This window comes from Muntiacus reevesi, chromosome 1 (assembly GCF_963930625.1).
Source record: "Muntiacus reevesi chromosome 1, mMunRee1.1, whole genome shotgun sequence".
In the NCBI taxonomy this organism is placed as follows: domain Eukaryota; kingdom Metazoa; phylum Chordata; class Mammalia; order Artiodactyla; family Cervidae; genus Muntiacus; species Muntiacus reevesi.
Genome location: NC_089249.1, coordinates 238,742,328 through 238,767,662, shown reverse-complemented (window position 1 = coordinate 238,767,662; position 25,335 = coordinate 238,742,328). Strand labels below are relative to the sequence as shown.

General features: G+C 49.2%; 1 protein-coding gene across 2 annotated transcripts in view; it reads right to left on the bottom strand.

Moving 5' to 3' along the window:
• Positions 1-25,335, bottom strand: part of PPARGC1B (PPARG coactivator 1 beta) — a 113,340-nt gene that overhangs the window by 18,315 nt on the left and 69,690 nt on the right. Inside the window, exons 2-5 of one of the 2 annotated variants that reach the window (XM_065918880.1) lie at positions 13,180-13,353; positions 11,848-11,934; positions 5,655-5,870; positions 1,645-1,761 (exon numbers count right to left, since the gene is read on the bottom strand). In XM_065918880.1, coding sequence (XP_065774952.1) covers positions 1,645-1,761; positions 5,655-5,870; positions 11,848-11,934; positions 13,180-13,353 — 594 coding nt within the window. The remainder of the gene's footprint in view (positions 1-1,644; positions 1,762-5,654; positions 5,871-11,847; positions 11,935-13,179; positions 13,354-25,335) is intronic. The other variant, XM_065918881.1, reaches the window with a different exon arrangement.

The following is a 25,335-nucleotide window of genomic DNA, read 5'->3' as shown; positions in this document are numbered from 1 at the left end:
TGCTCCCCTGCGCGGAGCCCTCAGTGACAGCGCCAAGAAGTACATTAGTGGCTGTCTGGGGCTGGGCGTGGGAACAGGGACTGACTGCAAATAGAGACACTGGTGATCTTCCCGGGAGGATGGAAATGTTCTAAAACTGGATTGTGGTCATGGCTGCACAACTCTGTAAGTTTATTAAAAATCACTGAATCATACTTTTAAAACAGGTGCCTTTTATGGTATGTAAGTGGCACCTTCATAAAGCTCTTTAAAAGAAAAAAAAAAAAAATTCAGTAGCTTTCCAGTGCCTATGTAGTAAAGGGGAAGCCCTTGGTCAGGGGTGCTCTGCAACGTGGCCCCAGCCAACAGCCCTCCCCAGACTTATCTGCCCTCACTCGTCCATACACGGGCTCCACCCCCAGAGCAACCATCTCTCTGCTGAGGCCAGGTCGGCTGTCCTGCTGTCTCTCATGCCCCATCCCCCGGCAATGCTTCCGAACCTTCCAGAGGGCAGGCTGGCTCACAGAGGGGCTTAGCTGCTGCCTCTGTGACAAAATGGAACATGAGGGATGGCCCTCTCTTTTGGGATGCCAGCCAGGACAAGTAGGGAGGGGACACAGGGAGAGGGCCCACCCTCCTCCCCCACCTCCGGGCAGACCAGGAGGGGACAGGCCCCCGCACCGGGCCACTATCTGAGAAAGATGCTATCCTGAGTCTGCCTGGAGGGGTGGGACTATCCGCAGCAGTCCATGCCAACGGTGTCCGGGAACAAGAGGAAGGGGCGCGTGCAGGCTCTGAGTAACGGGAACACTGGGAAGTCACCTTGGAAACCCCTCCTTGGAGGTCTCAGAAGATGGAGCCCAAGAAGGGAAAAGGACTTGCTTCCCTCTGGGTGTTCACGATGGCGCTTTCAGCTCTCTGATGCGCCCCAACCCCAGGAGAAATTCAAACTCCTCCTTGTGGTCCCCACGGTACCAACAAGGATATTATGCTGGGTTCTGTCACCTCATTAGAATAAGCTTCCTGAGGGCAGGCCACAGCCTCCTTGTCCCCACTCTAACTCAACATCTAAGACTGCCTGGAACACTGAAGTAGAGTTGGCTTTTTTAAAAAAATATTTATTTATTTGGCTGCGTTGGGTTGTAGTTGAGGCATGTGGGATCTAGTTCCTTGACCAGATTGAATCTGGGCCCCCTGCATTGGGAGCGTGGACTCTTAGCCATTGGATCACCAGGGAAGTCCCTACAGTTGATTCTTGAACCAGACAGAGGTTCCACACAGTGGAAAATTCACATGTGACTGATAGTCAGTCCTCAGTACCCACTGTTGCTCTGCATCTATGGATTCAATGAACTCAGATCCTGCAGTACTGTAGTATTTACTACTGACAAAAATCCACGTAGAAGTGGTCCTGTGCAGTTCAGACCCATGTAGTTCAAGATCAACTGTACATGAAAAAGTCCAGGGCTCTTTCTCAAACCCCAGACCAGCCTAGGTTTCAAGTAGTATCCAGGACATCAGCAACAAGGGTTGTGTGAGGAGCAAAGAGTGAACTGTGAGTGTATTGAACTTGATGGCCTCTAACAAGAGTGGAAGGGTGCACCCCCTGCCCAGAGACCCTCTTGGAGGAGTCCTGGGTGGGTATGGGGGCATGCGTAGACATACCTTGACACAAGGCCGCGGATTTCTGGACCTGAGGCCTGCCTGGCGCCATGCGGTCCCTTCCTTCTGGCTATCAGAGGTCGAGGCTGGGTAGGACGTGGCGAGAAGGAGTTTCTGCAGCTGTGGGAGGAGCAGATGGGAGAAGCCAGGGCTGAGCTACAGCCAGAGACGCAGGGAAGCACATCTTAGGGAGAAGCCCAGCCTGGAGCCAACCCCCCCCCAGGAGTGACCACACTCTGACCCCGTCATCACGGGAGCATGGAAGAAGATAGGGAGGGCACTGAATGACCCAGAATACATTAAGTACAGAAAGCAGGTTGTGTAGCAATGCTAGACAGACACAAGTATCCCAGTAAAAAGTAAAGTCCTTTTCAGAGTGAATAACCCAAGAGAAATATCTATGATCTGCAGAAACCCAAACAGATCTTGGGTGATGTCCACCCATGCTACCACTGAAATGTGATGCACACACTTAATTCGGACACTATACATACACTTGTGGTTAAACACATGCACACACACGCACACACATACACAGTGTGGATGGTGAGGCCCCAAAATGTTTCTTTGGTGTAGGATTTTAGCTGATTTTCCTTTGTTCTTTTTGTTTAATCATACTGTTTAGGAAATTGATTCTTTAATAATACTTGGAAATGGTGGAAAATACACATACCACAAATACTAACGGGTAAACAACTGGAAGCTAGTCTCCCTCCTGTCCAAGGTCCCAGAGGCAACTGCTACTAACCACCTTCTTGTGACCCTTTCCAGAGGTGGGACTCAAAAATATATACACACACAATGCAAGAATGTATATATGTACACATCACCTCCAACCAAGCCAGCTGTTTTTACACAAGTGGAAGCATACTAAGCTGATGCTTGTCTGGCTTTTCTAATTTTTCTATAAAAGTTGATAAGCTTTTCACACTTCTATACCCAGAGGAAAGGTGCTCAGTGTATTCCAGCCAATCAAGCAGGGAGGTGAGCGCACCTGGGGGTTTCGCCAGGGATCCTACCACAGCCGAAGTTGAGAACAAGTCAGGAAGCATGAGCGGTTTTTGTTATAGCACTGAGTGTTTCCTCAGGAGACATGACCCCCAGGTCACCCCAATGGGATTGCCAAGGGCCCAGGAGCCAAAGAAAAGGCCACTCCCACTGCCCTAGGAGCTGGAGGAGCCACACAGCCCTATGTGCATGTGCATGTCTGTGATCCTCTGACATGGACAGGAAAAGATGGTCATACCAGAGCAAGGGACCTGGTTCTAACCCAGTTCAACCCAACTCACTGTGAGACCTTGGGTGAATCCTTCCCTTTTCCTGGCCTTGCTTTCTCCAAGGTTGTGAGTGTGTATGGATGTGTGTGTGCATGTGTGTGTGTAAAACAGGAGCAGGCAGACTAAATAATTGGGTCTTTTTTGATCCAGGGATCCCTGTAAGAATACAAGAGAAGCTGCTAGCCTCAGAAAACACACACGTATGCAGAGGTCCATGGGTTCTGCAGGTGGACTCTCTGGGACCCATGACTCCAGGTTAAGAATCTGTACAAATTCTCAGGGCCTTTCTAGAACTATGTTGGAATGTGGGGAGTCTAGATGGCAAGTCGAGAAACAGAAGTACAGTCTAAGGCACAAGAGGGAACAATCAACCAGTGACCAGCAGGGGTCGCTCTCTACCTCTCTACTCAGGTGTGGTCCCTCTGCAGAGTCCTATACAGAATTCCTCTCGTTACTATTACTACTGGGCTTCCCAGGTGGTGCAGTAGGAAAGAATCCACCTGGCATGCAGAAGATGCAAGAGACATAGGTTTGATCCCTGAGTCAGGATGATCCCCTGGAGAAGGAAATGGCAACCCACTCCAGTATTCTTGCCTGGAAAATTCCGTGGACGGAGGTGCCTGTGGGCATGTCCATGGGGTCACAAAGAGTCGGACGTAACCGAGCGACTAACCACACACGTGCTCACATGCACAAAGTATTCCTACTACTGATACTGGGCTTCCCTGGTGGCTCAGCTGGTAAAGAACCCACCTGAAGTGCAGGAGACCTGGGTTCGATCCCTGGGTTGCGACGATCCCCTGGAGAAGGGAACGGTTACCCACTCCAGTGTTCTGGCCTGGAGAATTCCATGGACTGTATAGTCCACGGGGTAGAAAAGAGTCAGCCATGACCAAGTGACTTTCACTTTCACTTTTTCACTACTAATACTACTACTAACACCATGGCCGACTGTTGTGACTATCACTTAGATAGCGTTTATTGAGCCATTTCTTTGTACCTAGCACTGTTCTAAGTGCTTTACATGTATTATCTGCTGTACTCCTCACAACTGCCTTTGAGATAAGCACTGCTATTAACCCCACCTTACAGACCAGGAAGCTGAGTCAGAGAGAGGCACAAGAGCATTCACTGGTGAGGCTGAGATTCAAACCCAAGAGGTCTGATTCTAATCAGAAAGGACATTCGACCCTCAACAGCAGGAGCCATCACATGGGACTGAACACACTCCTGAGTCTGGCACGCATAGGTGCTTATTAAACGTTCCACACTGCTTTGGGGAACATGAAGTCAGCAGGAGAGAGGGAAAATGGTCCTGGACTAGGAGTCAGAAGACCTTGCTGGCAAGTCAACTTGTGTGATCCTGGAAGAGGCCCTCCCCTCACTGGGCCTCAGATTCCCCAGAGGTGCACTTTATGATTACCAAGGGCCTATTTAGCTCTAACTCTCCATGACTGAAGATCCCTGCCACCTCTAACAGGCCCTGACTTTTCAGCTACGTCTCATCAGCCCTAGGAGTGCCACTGATGAGGTAAGAAGCCTCAGACAGATGAGCTGGACTTCACAAGCCAGTACATCTGGGGTTCTGGCACCTTTAGCCTGCGACAAGAGCAACTGCTTTCGGTAACTTCTGAAATCCCTTTGGAATCTGAAAAGGCTGAGACTTTCTCCCCAGAAACCTGAAACACCATGCGTACATTTCCACATTCCACATTGATTCAGGTAGCATTTAACTTTTGCTGGTCAGAGTATGAACTGGTCCAACCTCTTTGGAGGGCAGGCTGGAAGTACTTGCCTAAACTGAAAAACCACATACATTAAGACCCAGGAATTCCTTTTCTAGGAACGGATCCACTTCCTCCTGGTGAAGGACACAGTCTAAGGCAATGGAACAATAAAGGAGTTGAAACAATGCACATATCCACCAACCAGAGGATTAGTTAAAGAAGTTATGGCACCTTCTTATAGGGAACACTATGCAGCTGACAAAAAGGATAAAACAGAGCTACCTCTGCTCATCTGAAAGAGTTTCCATGCCACACAATTCACTGAGAAAAGCAAGGTTTAGGCTGTGTGTAACGGAGGCTCTTTTTTGTCGTTAAAAAAAAGAAGTAGAAGAGGAAAGTCACACAACAGATCAGTAACCATGGTTACATCCAGGGAAAGAAAAAGCCATTATGAGATGGGTAAGGAGGTTTTTGCTTTTAACTCTCCATACTTCCTGCTTGAATTTTTCACTGTGTGTATATATGTGAAAATGAAAGTGAAAGTCAGTCGTTCAGTCATGTCCAACTCTTTGCAACCCCATGGACTGTAGCCCACCAGGCTCCTCTGTCCATGGGGATTCTCCAGGCAAGAATACTGGAGTGTGTTGCCATTCCCTTCCCTTCTCCAGGGGATCTTCTCGACCTAGGGATCGAACCGAGGCCTCCCATACTGCAGGCAGATTCTTTACCGTCGGAGCCAACAAGGGGTGTGGAAAATATTTGCATCTAATTTCAAGGTTTAACACACACTTAGGGTAAATCCATGAAATCCCAAAGGGCCTACAGAGTCGCAGGTTAAGCCCAGGGAGGCTGCCCACCACCAGTCCAGGCTGTCTGCCCTGAACCCTTGCCAGTGATGCACAGAGGTTCCTGCAGGGGTTGGAGCTGGTTTCCCTGCATCCACCACCCTTACAACCACACACCACATCTCAGGCCACCACCATCACTTCAGTTGGAAACAGATTCTTACCAGCGAGAGCTCGTCCACCTCAGGGGCCGAGGCAGGGGGCCCCTCCAGAGAGGGGCTGGGGGGCGCAGAGGAGGGGACAGGTGATGCAGAAGCACAGGAGGGTGTGTCTCCATCATCCAGGGCTGGCAAGGCAGCCAGACTCACAATATCCTCAGGGATGTCATCCAGGGTTTTGGTGAGCGCTGCCAGGAGGGCCTCATTCTCATTGTCGATTATCTGCAGTGAGCAGAGAGGGGACACGGTTAGCCAATGCCTTGGGCTCAGCGACTTTGGGTAGAAATCTGCTCTGTACCTGCAGCTGTACCACCACCGCCATCACCTTCCTGTCACACCTGCTCAGATCTTCCCAGTTTCCTAGGAAAGCAGATGCTCAAGAAATGTGCTATGGACTCCAAGAATCAGAGATTTTCAAGCAGGCAGCAGGTGGTAACAGAAAGGGCCTTGGCTTGGGGTCACATGCTAATCAGGGGATGCCCACCCCTTCCTCCAAGGACAGTCACTTCATACCACAGCCTCCTGTGTCCAGATTCCTGGACAGAGTACTGAGGCTGGTCTGTGCCGCTGGCAGCCCCAGGTGAGCCTCTCTGACCCTGGGGCCCATACAGCTGGTAGAAAAACTGGAAGCTTCAAGGTTCAACCGTGACAGTGATGAGCAGAGCAACAGGACAAGAGCTACCGTGCCCCTGTGGGTTCCCAGGGCCTGCAGCCTCATTCACTCATGGACGGGCAGGGCAGTTAGTGTGGTGGCTAGGAGCTTGGGATCTGGAGCTGGGGTGGATCCCAGATCTCACATTTACCAACTGTAACAACAGAACCTACTTCATAAGGTTATTGTCAAGGACTGAGTTAACATATGTAAGATGCTTGGAAAACAGAGCCTGGCACATAACAAGCACCAATTACTACTACCATCACCGCCACTGCTACTAGTACGACTCCTGCTATAATGATGATGATGGTGATAATGAACGTGGTGACGACAGTGGTGTGGGGTAATGGTGATGATGATGGCTGTGGCGGTGGGCAACTCCTTCCCTCCCCTTCCCCCTCTTCCTTCTCCTAACACACATGTACCACTACTCTGTGCTTGACAATGATTGGAGACTGGTGATACAGACAGGTAGCTCATGGAGTTTACCCTCGAGTAGAGAAAAGAGTTAAACAAGGAAACAAAACTAGATCATTTCAGAGAGTGAGAAAGCTCGGGAAAAAAATAAAAGGAAGCTGTGATGCAGAATAAGAATGCAGTAAAGATTTATAGGCTATTTACAGCAGTCAAAGAAGGCTGCTCTGAGCAGCTAATACTGAAACTTAGGCTTGAAAGATGAGAGGGTACCAGCCAGGCAAAGAGCTGAGGAAAGATGATTCCAGGCAAAGTGAAAACCCAGTGCCAAGGCCAGGGACAAAGAGTTTGGCTGATGAAAGAAACAGAAAGGCTTTGTAAATACTGCCTCAGGTAAACCCCACAATAACCCTTGTGGGGGTGGGGTTGTTGTTCAGTCACTCAGTCGTGTCCGACTCTTCGTGATCCCATGGACTGCAGCACGCCAGGCTTCCCTGTCCTTCACCATCTCCCAGAGCTTGCTCAAACTCATGTCCATTGAGTCAGTGACACCATCCAATCATCTCATCCTCTGTCACCCCCTTCTCCTCCAGCCTTCAATCTTTCCCAGCATCACGGTCTTTTCTAAGGAGTCGACTCTTTGCATCATGTGGCCAAAGTATAGGAGCTTCAGCTTCAGCATCCATCCTTCCAGTGAATATTCAGGATTGATTTCCTTTAGGATGGACTGGTTTGATCTCCTTGTAGTCCAAGAGACTCTCAAGAATCTTCTCCCACACCACAGTTCAAAAGCATAAAGTCTTTGGTGCTCAGCCTTCTTTATGGCCCAATTCACACATCCATACATGACTACTGGAAAAACCACAGCTTTGACTATGGACCTTTGTCAGCAAAAAGTCTACTGTCATGTTAGATGGTGACTGCAGCCACGAAATTAAAAGATGCTTGCTCCTTGGAAGAAAAGCTATGACAAACCTAGACAGCATAAAAAAGGGGGGTGGGGTACTATTCTAATTGCCATTTTGCATTTGAGGAAACTGAGGTTCATGGAGGTTGACCAGCATGCCCTGGGTACATTTCATTCATTCACACAGCAAATCTGGGGCAGAGGCAGGGCTGACACAGAGCATAGCACACACAGATGAACTGACAGGCTTCCTTCCCTGATGTCTCAGATCTCTGACACGAGGGTCAGCATGCACACTCCCAGCCCACCAGCCCTGCGCAGAGATCACCCTGCTTCCAGGTGAGGCACTGAGCGTCCCACTCAGTAAAGGCCAGCTACTGGGCTTGTTCTGGCAGGAGGCCTGTCTGTCACATGATGTCTTAACCAGCGCTCTTTCCCATCCCAGGTCAGGCTGTTTATCCTTTCTTCAGGAAGTTCATCTGAAATACACATCCCGTGACGGCCTTTTGGCTGCACTAAATCTGTTCCAGGCCTTGCAGCCAGTGCAGCAGTTGAGTAATTCGAAGGGGGACATGGGAAAAGAGAATAAATGTGGTTGTGACTTTGCAAGATAGCTAAGAATAAAAGAAAGGTCAAAGGAAGGTTTCAGTTAAGCCTGACCCGGGCCCCCAGGATGGGGGTCCAAGGGCAGGTCCAGGAACTCCGGTTCAGGAATGCAACAGGGCTCAAGTGGCAGCCCAAATCCCCATCCACAGGCCGGACCCCAAACCTGTGTTTCCAGAGCAATATGTCCAGCCTGATAGGGAGTTAAGATCTTGGACCTGGGGCTCAAGGACCACTCTTGGGGTTGACTGAGGGGCACTCTACCACTGACAGGGTAACCTTGGGCAAGTCATTTCCCATTTCTAAGCCTTGCAGCTTTGGGGGAAGACCTGATCCGCAGTCAGTTTCCCTCCAAGGGTTACTAGGGAGGCTGGTCTGGAAGCAGCCACACAAGGGCTCTGAATTGTTCCTCACCTAGCTCAATGCCTGGGGCGTGGGAGGCTCCAGGCAGATTTGATGAATGGAAGAATGAGTGAACCAAACAATGAACTCTGACCACTGCAGAGATAAGAGTCTCAAAGAACCCATTCCAGAGGGAAGTTATTCAGAAGTCACTCAGTGTCATCAGCACTGGAAGGAAGGAGGGGTCCTGCTTTCACAGCCAGAGGAAAAAGGCCCAGAGATATTCTGAATTATCACAAGTATCAAGAGCTAGAAGGGCCCGTGGGGGTCACACAGAGACCAGGGAAGTCAAACATGCAGCTTGTGTGCTACTGGTGGATCCCTCATGCCCCCACCCAATGTTCCGTCCACGCCCTTTCTTAACACAACCCTCCAGGCAACACTGTGGATCATCTGGGTTGGAATTCACCGGGAAGCCTATTTGCCATTCTTTTTTGTGGCAGGTCCAGTTCGCAACAGCCAGGCAGGGTCGGGGGTCCTGACTCTGACTGGGAAGAGAGTCCAGCCCTGCCCTCGGCATGGTCCCACCAGCACCCCAGGATAATATATCACAGGGAGCCACACCGCCCCTCTCCTCTTTCCAGGCCCATTAGCTCAGCTCTCCCAGCTCTGCTTAGAAACGGAGTGCAAATTAATGGAGAGTTAATCAGCTGAGGAAGGGATATTAATAGGCTTGGCCCCACCCCCAATCTTCCTGAGTGCTCTGAGGCTGGAGAAAAAGGAACCTTCAAGAAACCAGAGGGAGAACCTTCATTCTGAGCACCTAGAGGGGCTTGAGGGAATGACAACAGAACAGAGTTCAGGATCCCAGGGGCAGAAGAACACTCAGAGATTGTCCCCCATTCACTGGGGTGCAGGAAACCCAGGAAGTCAGTTTCCCTGCCTTTTTTCTGGGGGTAGGTCCACAGATGTCACAGGAGTCTAAAAAGGACCCAGTGGCGCTTTCCCTACAACAGATTAAGGACCGCTGATCTAATCCGTGCTCTTTCCTCATTTCTCACCCAGGGAAACTGAGGCCCAACAGGAAGGAGCTACTAGCCCAAGGCCACTCGGCACACGGTGACAGAACCAAACGCCCGCCTCCTCCAAAAATATTTACTAAGTTTAGCCTACTGTGGCCCTGGCCCCAATACTCTGGGCACACAAACAGAAGGTACTGTCCCTGCCTCCAGGGGCAGTTGTCAGCTCTTGTAAGGATAGCTGTTCTCCACTCTCCCGTCTGTTTCCATAGCAATGGTGCCACCTGACTTGTGAGAACATGGCTCTGACAGAAGGCAGCATGGCTATACGACTGCCGCTGGTCAAATGAGGACTCTGTCCCAGTCAGTGGCAGGGCACATTAGAACCTCTGGGCTCTGAATTCCAGCTCAAGGACTTCGGAATGGGTCATGTCTGGTCCTTGGCAGGAAAGAAAACATTGCAATCAGTTTCTTCATTCAACACCTATGACCAAGTCTTTTTAATTCAATGTGCAAGGGCCTCACAGAAGAACAAAATACTGCTTGTCCTCAAGGAGCTTGAATTCTGAAGGTCACATGCATGCACAGGACGGGAGCCCAGAGAGGAAGTGACTGACCACCTGCCTGAGGAACAGCTAACATGAGAGCTGGGTGTTGAAGGATGTATTCATATAAATATTTTTTTTTAAGCCCAAAGAAAGTGCCGGTCTCTGTGCACAGCCTGGGACCATGACAATTTACAGTGTTGTATCAACCCCCAAGCTCCAGGGGTGGGTATGGGGCCGGGGAGGAATCAGCACTGATCATCTAATCACCCTCACAGAGGGGGCACTGGGGTGTGATGGGAGGCGCAGGTCATGGAATGCAGGGCAAGAAGGGGAGAGAGGCAGGGTACGCAGAGTTCCACCACAGTCCTGACCATCTCTGGAGATTCTTCTGCCTTCCTTGCTGTGCAGAGCCCAAGGGCCACACCAGGCTGACCTGTGTCTGAGGCCGTTTCATGCACATAGCAGGCTCCTGGCAGGAGCTTACTACTGGGTCTGGCCAGTCTCTGAGTAGGCAGGGCCTGTACAGTTTAGGTGGGGATGGTCTTTAACTTGCTAAGTGAAAGTCGCTCAGTTGTGTCCAACTCTTTGCAACACCATGGACTATAACAGTCCATGGAATTCTCTAGGCCAGAACACTGGAGTGGAGTGGGTGGCCTTTCCCTTCTCCAGGGGATCTTCCCAACCCAGGGCTCTCACGTTGCAGGTGGATTCTTTACCAGCTGAGCCACAAGGGAAGCCCAAGAACAATGGAGTGGGTAGCCTATCCCTTCTCCAGTGGATCTTCCCGACCCAGGGATCGAACCAAGGTCTCCTGCATTGCAGGCAGATTCTTCACCATCTGAGTTATCAGAGATGGTCTTTAGGCAGCATCCAAATCCCTCTCGCTCATCAGTTCTCCATAACCTGAAAGTGTTTCCTGGAAGGTGGCCCCACTCTGAGGGAGGAAATAGCAGAGCGCAGCTTACCCCATTGTTGTGAGAAAGAATGGAGGCTGCAGAAGGAGCCAGAACCAGAGCCCAGTCCTGCTGATCCTCACACAACAGCGAGGGGGCTGGGTTCCTACATTAGAGTAAACACACTAACCCTTCCTAACTGTGTGGCCTTGGGCAAGTTACGTAACCTCTCTAAGCATCACTTTTCTCATCTGTAAAATGGGTTACTGATAGTTTTTTTACTGATAGGTTAGAATAATCTTGGGGAAAATCCAACTCCTTCCCTGGTGGCTCAGACAGTAAAGAATTTGCTTGCAATGCAGGAGTCCCAGATTCTATCCCTGGGTCAGGAAGTTCCCATGGAGAAGGGCATGGCAACCCACTCCAGTATTCTTACCTGGAGAATTCAATGGATGGAGGAGCCTTGTGGGTTACAGACAATGGGGTTGCAAAGAGTCAGACACAGCTGAGCGACTATCACTTTCACTAATATGACCCAGAAGAGCATGCATAATCTGGCCCCTGCCTAGCCCATCCCCACCCCCCATTTCCTGACACTTTCCCTTTAGCTACTGCCCTCCAGCCCTTCGGTTCCCCAACACAGCAATCTTTCCTGCTTCTTGGCTCTGGGATCATCATGAGGCTCCTTTGTCCTCCTTCAGCTGAAGCATCTCTTAGAAAGGACTTTCCTGACCATCCAGTTTCTTCAGATGCTCCTCATCCCAGTTTAATTCTTATTGTGCCCATGTCCCTAGTGACCACTGTTTGCTATGTATTACCTGATCTAGGGTCAGTCTTCCCTCTAGACTGTAGAGTCCACTGTTGAATGCAGTGTCTGACACACATAGGGAGCTCCATAAACATTTCTAGAAGGAATGATACAATTTGTCAGGAGAACTATTTGAGAGGATGCTCATGACACAGTGACTTGGCACATGGTATGCTATTATTGTTGCTATTGTTATTGCTATTATTATTATTATATTGTCAGATAGGCACAGGGAGATATGCATTCTTCCTCCAATGTTTATAGAGGAGCATATTTCAAGGGAAGAATAATAACTCCAAATGTACTCATTACCCAGCTTCAACATGGCCAATTTTATTTCACCTATTACTCTCCATGCCACACACCCACACATGCAAATGCATGCAGGGATTGCTTTATTCTGAAGCAAATCCCAGACATCACTTTATCCCACATTAGAGGCCTTCTTAAACGAAATGTGCCTCCAAAACTGGGGCTCACAGGGCAAGAGGCATAGATATGAACTGCAGGTCCTGGCATTGCTTCTTCTTAAAGACCCTCTATGGGAGGGGGGAAGGGAGGCTCAAGAAGGAGAGAATATATATATATATATAATTATGACTGATTTGCATTGTTGTACGGCAGAAATCAATACAACACAGTAAAGCAATTATCCTCCAATTTAAATTTTTCTTAAATAAAAATAAAGAAAAAACAAATAAATAAAGAACCTCTAGGCACCAATGGAAATATGGAGATAAATACACTCCTGTCTGAGAGTTGTTAATAAAATTAAGTGAGTGAAAATACACACACAGGGACAGTCCTGCCGCAGAGAATGGGAGTCAGTCCCATTATGATTTCAGCCCTTATGGCGTCAGCATGATTATAAAGCTCTGGCTTAGGAGGCAGGCAAACTGCGTTTCAATCTAGTTGAGCTGACAGGGTAAATCGCCCTAGGCATGTAGCTAAACTTCTCCAAGCCTCAGTTTCCTCATCTGTAAAATGGGGAGATAATCTCACTTGCTTCACAGAGTGGGAGAGTTCAGTGCAATCATTCAAGGAAGGCAGGAACTCGCTCTGGCTCACAGAAAGACTCAGTTCTGACTAGGAGCATGGAGAAAGTAGCTCTTCCCAATCCCCACTTCCCAGAGGCAATAATACTACCTCTGAGAGGACAAGAGCTGCCCCAGACCAAGTGCAGACCCAGGACGACAGACAGGGTCCCAATAGCCGGAGTGGATGAAGAGACTTCTTTGCATGAGCAAGTGGAGAAGAAGAAGGTGACTCAGGGCAGAGCCAGGCTTTCAGGGGCAGAGAGAGGCACAGCGAGGCAGACGGTGGTGAGGTTCGGAGGGCATACCTGGAAGAGCTCCGCGTCATCAGGGCTATACTCGCTGGGGTCAGTTTCAGAGTTCTCTGGGCACCACTGCAGCTCCTCAAAGCAGGTGGCTGAGTCGAAGTCGCTGGCATCCAGCTGGGAGAGGTCGAGCTCGGGAAAGTCAGCGCAGAGTTGTTCCTCCCCAGATCCCCCACCCTGAGGAGACAGGTAGAAAGGAGGTGGGTCAGAGCTGAGCCTGGCTAGATCCAAGAAGGGACCCTCCTACTTAGGATGCTGCCAGTCTGAACCCTTGGCTGCCTTTGTCTAGGGCCTGATTTTGCCAAGTGACCAAGAAATGGAAAGATCTACCTCATCCTCTTGCAACTGCTGAAGCTACCAGGAGGTAGGTCAGGCTCTAGCATTACAAATGCCCCTGCCTTCTATATCTTCCCTTCTCCTCCACACTCCTTTACATCCTTCAAAGCCCTGCCCACATAGGACCTCTTATCTCTTCCCAGAAATATTTGGTTGAAAACTCTATTACAACCTATAAATAGAGATCTACTCCTTTCTATAACTGTTCCCATTTGAAAGGGGATTTCTAGAAGGCAACAATCCTTCTATATGAATAATGAAATAACAAAAAAGCAAGAACTGACATCATTTAGTGATTGCTGCAATCTAGAAAAACACTCACCCAGGTTCCCAGAAATAATTATCTTGTTTAAAAAGGTAGAAGATCACCCATCAGCAGACAATAGGTAAGTAAAACTATAACCATCTATATCATGGGATATTACAGTGCTGTTGAAAAGAATGAGGGCATTATGTATGTTCTCCATATCATGTTAAATCTAAACTGTAGAACATCGGCAGGTAAAATACTATCCCACATGTATAAAAAGAATGAGACAGACTCAAGCCACACACTGTTCATGATAATATATATGAGAACACAGTGCCAGTACATAGGAGGTCTAGAAGGCCATAAGTGGGGGGTGGGGTAGAAGAGAGTCAGGAAGGACCTGGTAATAGCACCGACTAAACCGGTGCTTCTCAGAGTGTGGTCCCAGGACCAGCAGGGGCAGCACCACCCGGGAACCTGATGGAAACAATGCAGGTTCTCAGCCTAACCCAGACGACAGACTCAGAAAGTGATTACTTTCTCACCCTGGCCTCCCAGGTTTAACAGTTACCAAGGGACTTCCCCGGGGATCCAGTGGTTAAGACTCCAAGCTTCCAATGCAAGGAATTAAGATCCTGCATGCCACTGGGAGCAACCAAGAAATTAAAAAATGTTACCAATAGAAGGGTACCTTGCAGATTCAGAAACAGCCTGAGTTGGGGGAGGCTGACACAGAAACAGGATACCATAGACACTGGGGTCCAGCATCTATGAATCACAATCCCCAGCTGTGATGCCTTGGGCAAGACCCTTCACCTCTTTGAAGCCCAACTATCTCATCTGTAAAATGGGACAATAACACCTGCCTCATACAGTTAATATTAAATGAGGCAATGCTATAACTTGGCTTGGTAAGTGCTCAATAAATGGCAGCAAGCAGGAATGGTGACAAATTTTAAAAAATAATATAAAACAGCAGAGTTTCATGGCAGGCAGAGATGGGTGGAACCTCCTCTGAGAACAGAAAGAGGCCTGCGTGACACTGAAGAGAAATGGGTTTTATCCAGGCCTATTCCTTAATTGTTACCACTTACTAGGCCTCATAAATTATGAATAAATGTATATTATTAGCTCAACTTGACACAGGAAAAAGGCTTTTATCCGAATTTGGGTCAAATGTCTTAATTGGCATTTTGCAAGAATCCTGTACACCCAGGCAGCAGCAAGGCCGTTTCTCGCAAGCGGCCAGTCCCTGCTTTCAGGCCAGGTAGCACGTGTCCAGAGAGTGCAGCTCCAGGGACACTCCCACCCATGTCTTCCCTCTATCTGCCCGGTCTTCCTCCAAGCCACACGTGTTCAACACTCATGGGAATTAAGCCCTGTGTCACTTGGTGAGGATTCTCAGCCGTCTCCTGGGGCTGCCTCCTCCCCCCCTACTGAGTTGGCTCATGGGGGTACAGCGGTCTTGCCTATTCTAAATGGATATTTGGTTTGTTTTCAGTTTTGGGCTGTGATGAATAAGCCTACAGTACTTGTGTACAAGTCTTTGCATAATAAAGACTCATACATCATACAATTTTCTCTCTCTTGGGTGAGTATCTAGGAGTGGAATTGCTCGCTCATATGGTAAGTGTCTGTGCATGCGTGCTCAGTTGTGTATGACTCTTTGCAACCCTATGGACTACAGCCCGCCAGGCTCCTCATCCATGGAATTCCCCAGGCAAGAGCACTGGAGTGGGCTGCTATTCCCTTCTCCAGAGCATCGGTGTGCCTTGATAAAACCTGCCTGAGAAACTGCTCTTCAATGTGGTTGTGGCATTGCCCACTCCCATAGGCGGTATGGAAGTTCCTATCGTTCCATGCCCTCACTAGCACTTGGTTTTGTCAGTATTTAAATGAGCCATGCATGATAGCGGGGGCCTGCAAACATTATATTAAATGCTACTGTAAGGCGGGCCCTGTGATGTGTAAGACTCAGTGCTTTCCTTCATGATTTGCCGTCTCAGTGGGAAGAGAAAACACAAACATATTTCATTACAGGTTGTGTTAGTGCCACAACGGAAACAAACCAGGTGCACTGATGGAGGACAAGATGGGGAGGGGGATCTACTCAGATGGGGTTGACCAAAGGCTTCCTGGAGAAGCCAACGTCTGGTTTGACACGTGGAGGAGCCAGGCAGTTGAAGATGTGGAGAAGGTTTCAGGCGGAGATCCAGGTGGGGACCAAGCCTAGAGTGGCGGGCACTCACCACAGGCCAGTGAGGCTGCAGCTCAGCCCTGGAGTAGCGGGAGGGAGAGGATGCCTTCAGAGAGGCCGTGGAGGCCCGCACAGGTAGGGGTTGGATGGACTGGGGCCTTACGCCAAGTGTGAGGAGGGTGGTGGCAGTACTGGTAACGAACCCGTCTGCCAACGCAGGTGACATGAGAGATGTGGGGATTCGATCCCAGGGTTGGGAAGATCCCCTGGAGGAGGACATGGTAACCCACTCCAGTATTCTTGCCTGGAGAATTCCCATGGACAGAGGAGCCTGGCGGGGTGCAGTCCATGGGGCTGCAAAGAGTCAGACACGACTGAGGCGACTTAGCACACAAGCACGCACATGGTGGGGTGGGGCCAGTGTAGAAGCAAGCAGATGGGCTAGGCTGACTAGTATCCAGAAGAGACGCAGGCGGGAGGGCCGGGAGGACTGCACTGAGGGCCTGCGGAGCAGGAGGAAAGGCCAAAAGCAGAGACACAAAGATGCTGGGCAACTGGCACCTCGCTGGCCAGCAAAGCCCCCACCTATAAGCTCTCTGGGGAGCTCTTTCTTTATATATTCCAGAATCAGCCCATCCTAGTAACTCAGAGCAGCCACCTCTGTAAGAATCGCCTCTTGAATCTTATAAATCAGAGTTCCAGAATTCCAGACCAGCAAGGAACCAGCCGCCCCAAGAGGTTGAGCATGCAGGTCATTGTGGACAAGTCAGGAGACCCCTTCCAGAACCAGATACGGTACGTGTGCACAATGCATGTGTGTGCAAGGAATTCAGACTTAACTTCTAGGCCTTCGTAGACACAGCTAAGAACTGACTCGCCTTCACTTGGCACATATGGAAACTGAGGTCCAAGGAGGATAATGGATTAGCTCAGGGTCATCCAATGAGTATCCTTCCTATGAAAGCCATGCCACTGCCTTTATAAAATGCCATCAAGTGGCCATGACCACTGCACTTATTGATTTACAGAGCAGCTCGACACACTCAGAGTGTACCTAGGACATAAAAATAAAGAAACCTCAGCATCGCGGCCTTGTCGATTAGGGCTGAGGCCACTCTCTAGCTAAAAACCATTAAGTGTTGCATTAATAGTGACTTCTCTGGCCCTCTCCATATGTAGAGAGGCTTTTGGAGGGGTGCCTCAGGTTACCCAAGGGCCTCTAAAGCGGCCGGCTCCTGTAGGCCCCACTCACAGAATGGTGGGAGGCAGGGGCGTCAGAGCACAGGAGTGCCATCTATACACCGTGGATCAGGCCAAGAACTTCATCTGCATTCTCTCATTGGATTCCTCTAACAGCACTGCAGGGCAGGTGTCACTGTCCCCTTGTTACCACTAACCAGGAAACTCGGAGATCCCGTCACTTGTATCGGTCTGCCAAGGCTGCCGTAGAGAGCACCACAAACTGCGTGGCTCAAACAACAAAATATTTTGCCTCCGTGTTCTGGAGACCGGAAGCCTGAGATCAACATACTGGCAGGATTGGGGCTTTCCGAGGCCTCTCTTGTTGGTGAGTGGATGGAGTCTTCTCCCTGTGTCTCTCCCCATCATCTTCCTCCTACTCATGCCAGGCTCTGTGTCCAAACTTCCCTAAATTAGGCCCACCCTGATGACCTCATTTTAACTCGATAACCTCTGTACTAGAGACCCTGTCTCCAAATAAGGCCGTATTTTTAGGTACTGGGGATTAGGATACCAACATATCTTCACATGGAGGATACAGTTCAACCCATAGCACCCAGGGTCCCAGAAATGTAAAACTGAGATTCGAACCCTGGGTCTCCTGGTTCCCTACAGAGCCTGTGCCATTCTCTGACATCCTGCTTCTGAAGGTGAGAAGGAACTTTTAAAATCATTTCCTCCCATTTATGGGCTTTCCTGGTGGCACAGTGGTAAAGAATCCTCCTACCAATGCAGGAGCCGCAGGAGACACAGGTTCAATCCCTGGCTCGGGAAGATCCCCTGGAGGAGGAAATGGCAATCCACTCCAGTACTCTTGCCTGGAGAATCCCATGGACAGGGGATTCTGGAGTCTGGCAGGCTACAGTCCTTGGGGTGGCAAAGAGTCAGACACGACTTAGCGACTGAGCATACATGCATGCATTCCCATTTATGGATGGGGAGACAGAGCTTTGGGAAAAGTCTGAGAAAGACGCAAGTCACAGGGTTAGTTTGTAGCTGAGCAGGGACAGGCCTGGGGCCAAACATGCTGTGTTGTGAGCTGGCCCCCGGCACACAGCCCCCCGTGGTCCCCACCACAAGTCTGCTTATGCCACTGCGGCAGGAACACCTCTGGCTGCTGCATCATCTGTACCCATTCCTCCAGCAACATCACACCCCATATCTAAGCAGGCTGAGGCTGCCCCAAGCCAGGGAGATAAACACCCCTGGCAATGGATTAATGGTGCTTCATCCAGGTTCACATAAGTGCCTTCATTGGAAGCTTGTGCATCTTGTCGGAAATCGATTCCCTGTTTAAGAAAGAATGCATCTGCAGGAAAAATTGGTGGCTCCACTTCCCTGACTACAATCAGCAAATCGCCTAGCTTAGCGTGCCTGGCCCAGAGCACATTCTCAGAGTTAGACCTGGTGGAAGGAAGCGAGAGAGGGGGAGGGGCAGCTGCACTAAGAACCTGGGTGCTGGGCCTGCCCGCAGTCACTATGCCTCCTTCAGTGGGGTGCCCCCTCTCTCGGGTTCTCACTGCCCCCTCTGAAAAAGAGAATATGAAACACACAGACCCTATGGACCCATCGTGCTCAAGCGGTTGATACAAATTTGTAGTTATCTAGTTTCTGTGATCCACATAGACTTTGGGATGAAGGCAGAATAAATAAATGAAACTTATGGAGGGGGAAACAAAGGTACAGAAGGAAGGTCTGCCTTAACATGGAAAGAGGCCCAGACAAGAAGGACAAAGGGCTAAGCCTGGCTTGGTTACTGACACTCATCCTTTGAGGTCAGGACCAGCCTCAGTTTCTATCAACAAAATGAGGATAATAAAAGAATCCTACTTCATAGTGTCCTTACAAAGATAAAACAACACAGGTCAGACTCAGGTCTGGCATGTGTCAGATACCCAGTGAATGGTGGTCATAGAGCACTTCTGGTTGACATTCAAGTGACATTCACAGCTATAGCCTCATCGATACCTTCCCAAGAGGCAGGAAGGTAGGCAGTGGTCAATGTTCCCACTGCACTGATGGGGAGAGCAGGGCCTCTCAGAAGGTCAATGCTTGGAGAACTTGTCTCCTGACCCATCCCCTCAGTCCTAAACCTGTTGACGCCCTCAATGCTATGCTCCTTCAGCCTGCAGCAGCCCCCACTCCAGTGTTACCGTGGCTCGTGGTTTCCCTTGGAGGATGATCTTGCCCTAACAGACAGACCACACTGGCTCTCTCCGGGCCTCACACACTTCTTGACCGCCGTCTTGGATGTCGTAAGCTGCCCTACTGCCAGCTTGGAGCCTCCATCACTGACAAAGTTGTATTAGATGGTCTCAGGCAAGTTTTCCCTTTTAAATGATTGGGCATGAGATCTATTAGGGGCGCAGGTATCTAGCACTGGGCTCACCCTTCCTGCCTCCCTAACTGTAGCAGACACCACTAATCAAACATGTCTCTACTTCCCAATGAGCCCCAAGCATTTGCAATGAGGAACCTTCATGGCCACTGCTAATCCATAGACTAGACCTATGAGCCTGTGCCTCTATTTGCCTTCTAGGAAGGGAGGGAAGTAAGCATGTATGAAGTCCCCACAGAGTCATTTCACCATAAAGATGTTTTCCTTTTTCTCCTCCCACCTCTGCCATTTGGCTGGTCTCCCAGCCATTCCCCTTCCTAATGATGGCAGCCCACTGATCTTCCTTGGGGACGTCATCCCTCCTCCCAATCCAGTCGGTCCTGGTGAGTATAGTCTGGCCAATTTAAAGGGTTTCATCCAGTGATCAGGGCAACTGGTTCACAGCGGTGGTTCAGGGTGAACACCAGGAATGTGCTGTAGCATTTGGCCAAGGGTGCCCAGCTGCTTGAATGTAATTCTGGAGACACTGAGAGCCATTTTTGCTTCTTCCTGAGAATGAAGCCAGCACAGGGAATGCAAAGTCAAGAAGCAAAGAGAGATGTATTCCTGAGAAAACAATGTAAACACTTGGATCCAGCTGTGCCTGAAGCCAGTCTAGTCCCTGTTTTTCACGAATATGTGAGTGAGTAAGTTTCCTCTCCAGATTAGGTGCCAGCTGGAGTTTATCATCTACCAATGAAAAAGTTATAATTGATTCATCTCTCTTACAGCCAAAAGGAAAAAAATCTAATCTTCCCACTGTCTTCCAAATTAGTGCAAAATTCTTAAAGATGCTTCCAGGAGAATAGTAGGGAAAGTAATTGATTTTTAGACCCCAAAGAAATACTACCAGCCTCCTCTGAAATAAGACTCAGGAGTCATAGACACAAAATTAAGCTCCAGGAAGAATAAGTAGAAAATGCAGGAGCTCTGAGCCCAGCCTAAAAGAAAAAAATACTCTGAGCTTAAAGATAAATCAGACCATTGAAAGGATCTTCCACCAAGACACTCAAGGCTAAGTATTTCAAAATGTCATGGAGGCCCTTTCCACATGAAAGCGTCAGTCCCAGGCTTGTTGAGTGCAAACTCAGTGATGTTCAACCCTTTTCAACCAGGTCCCAACCCCCAGCCACACAGCTGACCACTCAGGGCTTAGTGTAAGGTGATTTGATGGAAGATCACCAGATCTGGTGGGAGTGGGTCCTCCAGCCCAGAGAACAAAACAGGTCCAGGGCTCAGAACTGGGCTACAAGGCCAGGCCAGACCCAGACAACCAGGGAGGATGACAAGTTAGTTACCAGTGACCTTGAGAAGGCAGCTCTGATTGGTAGACAGGTGAACAGGATGGAGGAGGTGGGGTCCCTGATATTTCGAAGCGCCAATCAAAACCTTGCCATCAAACTATCCTAATCAGGCCCTGTCAGGCCTCTGGTACAACAGACGCTTCCCTAAGCAACAGGCCAGGTTAATACACACTCTTCAATCCCTCCCGTAACAACACACATTACTAAGGCCCACGGTGCCCCAGTGTCTCAGCGACAACCCTCCAGGTCATCTACACACCTGCCTCCAGTGGCTGGGTTTTTTGTTCAGTGTTGGTTGTGTTTTCTCCCAAACACAACTATAATTACAGACTTTTTTGTTTTCGCTGTGCCATGAGGCATGCGGGATCCTAGTTCCCAGACCAGGGATCAAACCCATGCCCTCTGCAGTGAAAGCGCAGAGTCCTAACCACTGGACAACCAGGGAATTCCAATCATTACAAATTTTATTATTTTTTTAAAATATTTGTATATTTGGCCACACTGCACAGCTTGCAGTTCCCCAACTGGGGGGTCAAATGCAAGGCTCACAGCAGTGGAAGTATGCAGTCCTAATCACTGGACCACCAAGGAATTCTGATAATTACAAACTTTAATGAAATGGTTCATCAAGAGAAAATATGAGGATAAGAGAAAAGACTGCAATGGAAACTAAGTTGAAGGCTATGGAAGGAGTCAATAAAGTTGAGCTGTTTTTTTTTTTTTTTTTTCTTTAAAAGAAACACAAAAACCCTGCTGTCAAATTATGTGTGGGTGAATTGATAGTAGAAGATTAGGAAGGCATTGGCAAGAATCTGAAGAACTCTGCACTTAGATTGCTTGAAGAGAGTCTAAATTCTTAATCCAATTGAGTGCATCCCCAGTCTGGAAATAGGAGCCCTGGCGGTGTGGGTGTGGACTAGGCAGGAGAGAGAGCTTGGGATTTCAGTGCCAGCAGCACAAGCAGTCCCAGAGCAAAGACTGGCAATAATGAATGTGCATGCCATATGGCTTCATTAAACAACCACGGTAGGTATTAGGTTTTATGGTTTTGTGCTTTCACTGACTTTGTCTGAGGAATTCCCCTCTCTGGCCCTCCACCTACCCCTCCAACCCCCAGCTGTAGTTCCCACTGTTTATCAGATAAGGTGACTATTATACATGGATTGCATCCTCAAAAGCACAGAAAATTAATCCCTACAATGGACTCCCAGAACTGGGGCTTTAGGCACTGGAGGAGCCTAGGGAAACACTTCCAGAGACAGAAGACTCTTATTTTGCAGATAAGGACACTGAGGCAGAAAGTCTCCTGGGACAGGTGTTATCTTAGTCGTATCCTTTCTTTCTCCCTGTTGCCTTCCAGCGGCCCCTTTGCCAACTGAGATCCCTAAGATCTCTGAGAGCTGTGCCTCAGTGAGGTGACCTGGGGTGGAGCAGCTCCTGGATGTCCTGGCAGGTGGCTGGCACCAAGGTCTTAGGGGATGCCATCAGTGCCCCACCACCCGTCTGGCACCTGCCAGCCGGCACAGGCTGCCCCTGGCTTGGAAAGGTGGTGTTTTGTTTATTTTTAAAGCATAACGTATACTCTGTGACACGAGTGAACGAGCGAGTGAGGGTGTTCCAGGGGCAGTGCCATTCGCACACTGTGTTCCCCTACAATTGCCATCAATTTTCTGCACTTGAATTCAAGGGCCTCTTGAATTCAAAGGAAAGCGGCAGGAAAAGCGCTTTGTAAACTGTGAAGTGTGTGCAGGTATCCACCTGTCGTTAAGAATGGTTGAGGAAGACCTGGCCCTGGCTCATCACCTGCTAGTTGCAGGGCATCCCCTAGCCTCTTTCCATCTCCAGGGACCAGCCTGCGACACAGAACGGTTGTGTGGCTTGAGTTTCCACCCTGGGGCCTCTGTGCCGGCAGCTCCCTCGGCCTGGGAAGATTTCTCTTGCTTTGATCTGCGCACAGCTGGTCCTTTCTTATCAGCCCCAGCCCAGATTAAGTGTCCCTCTGAGACCAGCCTTGATGACCACTGAATCCTGAAGTGGCTGCCCATCTCTCTCCCGTCACCTGCTCCAAGTTCCTCAATTAGCACCTTTTGCGCTCTGATGTCTCCCTCACCACCTTTGCTGGTAATTTTTTTAAATTGTAGTAAAATATACATAATATAAAACTTTACATTTTAACCATTTTTAACTGGGCAATGAGGTGGCATTAGTATATTCACACTGCTGTGTAACCATCGGCAGCACCCCTCTCTAGAACTCTTCCCCGTTTTCCATGTATCTACTTGTATATGTCACCTCCCCCAGCTAGGAGTTGCATCAGAGCAGAAGCTTGTTCCCCGCTGTTTCCTCAGCACCTAGCAGAATGCCTAGAATGTAGTGGCTGCTCAATAAACAAAGTGAGAGCCATGTGGAAGCGCCCTGTAAACTGTAAAGGGTGGTGCACAAGAGCAAGTGAATGCAACCTGGACATCTATTCCATAGAGTCTTGAGACGAGGCCTAACTGCCTGGCAGCCTCAGTTACCCGATAATGATTTTTGTCCTACTCTGTGAGGGCAAGAGCACCAGGAGCTCCTTTTCTTCCCTGGTTCCAGCTCCCTTTGAGAGGTCAAGAATGAAGATACATGATCACGTAAGCCACCTGACATTGACACTCACCATTTCAACACATCAGCTCTACCCAGAGCAACATTTTATCAGTCACTGAAGGGCAGGCACAAAAATAGATGGCAAGGATCAAATGCCACCCTGGTTAAAAGCCCTGGCATACGAGGTTAAAAGCCCTGGCATACGAGGACTTGAGGCCTGGGGACCTGGGAGGGAGGGGGTCCTCTGTCACAGGAGGGCACAGACTCTGGAAGGTGGAATCAGGGCTGGGATTAGGCTGAGGCGTGGGAGGTACCAACCTCGGGCACCAAACATCCAGCAATCGAGACAGATCATATTTAATGTAATATTGTGAAAACAATAAAATTTAATGCCCACCCCCCAATCCAGGATGAGCAAAACATCAAAACTCTAAATAAAGACAAGGTCAGTGGTACAGACTTTTCCTTTTGCTTCAGACTATTTGGCTCTGCATGGCAGTCTTCCTGCCTCTAAAGATGTGATATTATTATGTTCAAAATGGATATTTTGGTATCGACTATTAACAAATTAACTAACACATTATCTATGCAATATATTTAAAGTGTTGCATTAAAATATGACTTATCTTGATTACTGAACTTTCTGTCATCTCAACTTTTGTGCCTGAGCCAAGCGTCTCCTTTGCCTCACCGTAATCCCCCCTAATCCTAATGAGAATGCGTTACTGTGTGTTCTGGTGACTGAAATGAGATCAGATCCTGTCCTAGATCTTCACTCTGGGGCCTCAGTTTCCACATCTCTACAATGGAGCCCATAACCCTAGGTATTCCAGTCCTATCCAGTGAGGCATTTGGGACTCTGAAGTGCAATCTATAGGGGAGGAACTGTTATTACATTTTTATCAAAGGTCGTAAATGGTCCATGACAATGGTGGGCAACATTCAGCTTTGAGGTGAGTTGCAGGAAACTTGCCTGATTCATAAAGAAAGGAGTGAAGCTTGCTAAATGAATAGATTTTCTGAGCAGGACCTCCTCTCCCATTCTGACTCCTTTACTGGACGGGAAGGAAGGCAGAGGGCTACAGTGAGCCTGAGGAAAGCATCACGCCTTGCAGCTGGAACGAGCGACCCCCCAAATCCCTGACCACACTGCAGGATCGCTCTCCTCCCCCGTCACATTTTCTGGGATTCCCTCAAAATCAGAATAGGCTCAAGGGCAGGGAAGGAGGGACTGGCATGCGTTAGCTATCCTCAGATGCGAGAAGGATAAAGAAACACCTGGAAAATGGATAGTGGTGCTGTCTGTACAAAATAGTGAATGTACTTAACGCCACTGAATTGTACACTTAAAAATGGGCAATATTATCTTATGCATATTTTACCACAATCAAATTAAAATAAATGCTAAAAGTTCCAGAGACCCAAAATAAAGTGCCTGGCCCACTCCTTCTGGAGGAGTTCTCTGGGGTCCTACAGTGTCCATGTTCTTTGCTTCTATTTATGTGTAACTTGCCGTGGCTGGCAGGAGACCCGGGGGGAGCTGGGCCAGAGCTCAGCTGAGAAGCCCTTCTGCCTGTTCACACTGTTATAAATAACCCAGAAAGAGGCAGAAAGAGGGGCCTGGCATGAGAGTGAAGGTCAGGCAGCCCCTTCGTGGCATTAGAGGAAATGTCATGCCCACCGGGCCAGCAAGGTGCCGGCTCACATCTCCAGCCCCCAGCTGCCCGGGGCTGACTGCGGCCATGCTGTCGTGCCAGGGAGCATCGCTCCCACTCTGGAAGGGCAGCCCCAAGGTGGCTGGCTCCTGGAGGTTCAAGCAGAGAGGAGACCACGGGGTGAGTTGGGGGAGCAGAGAATAGCTGAGGATCCCCCA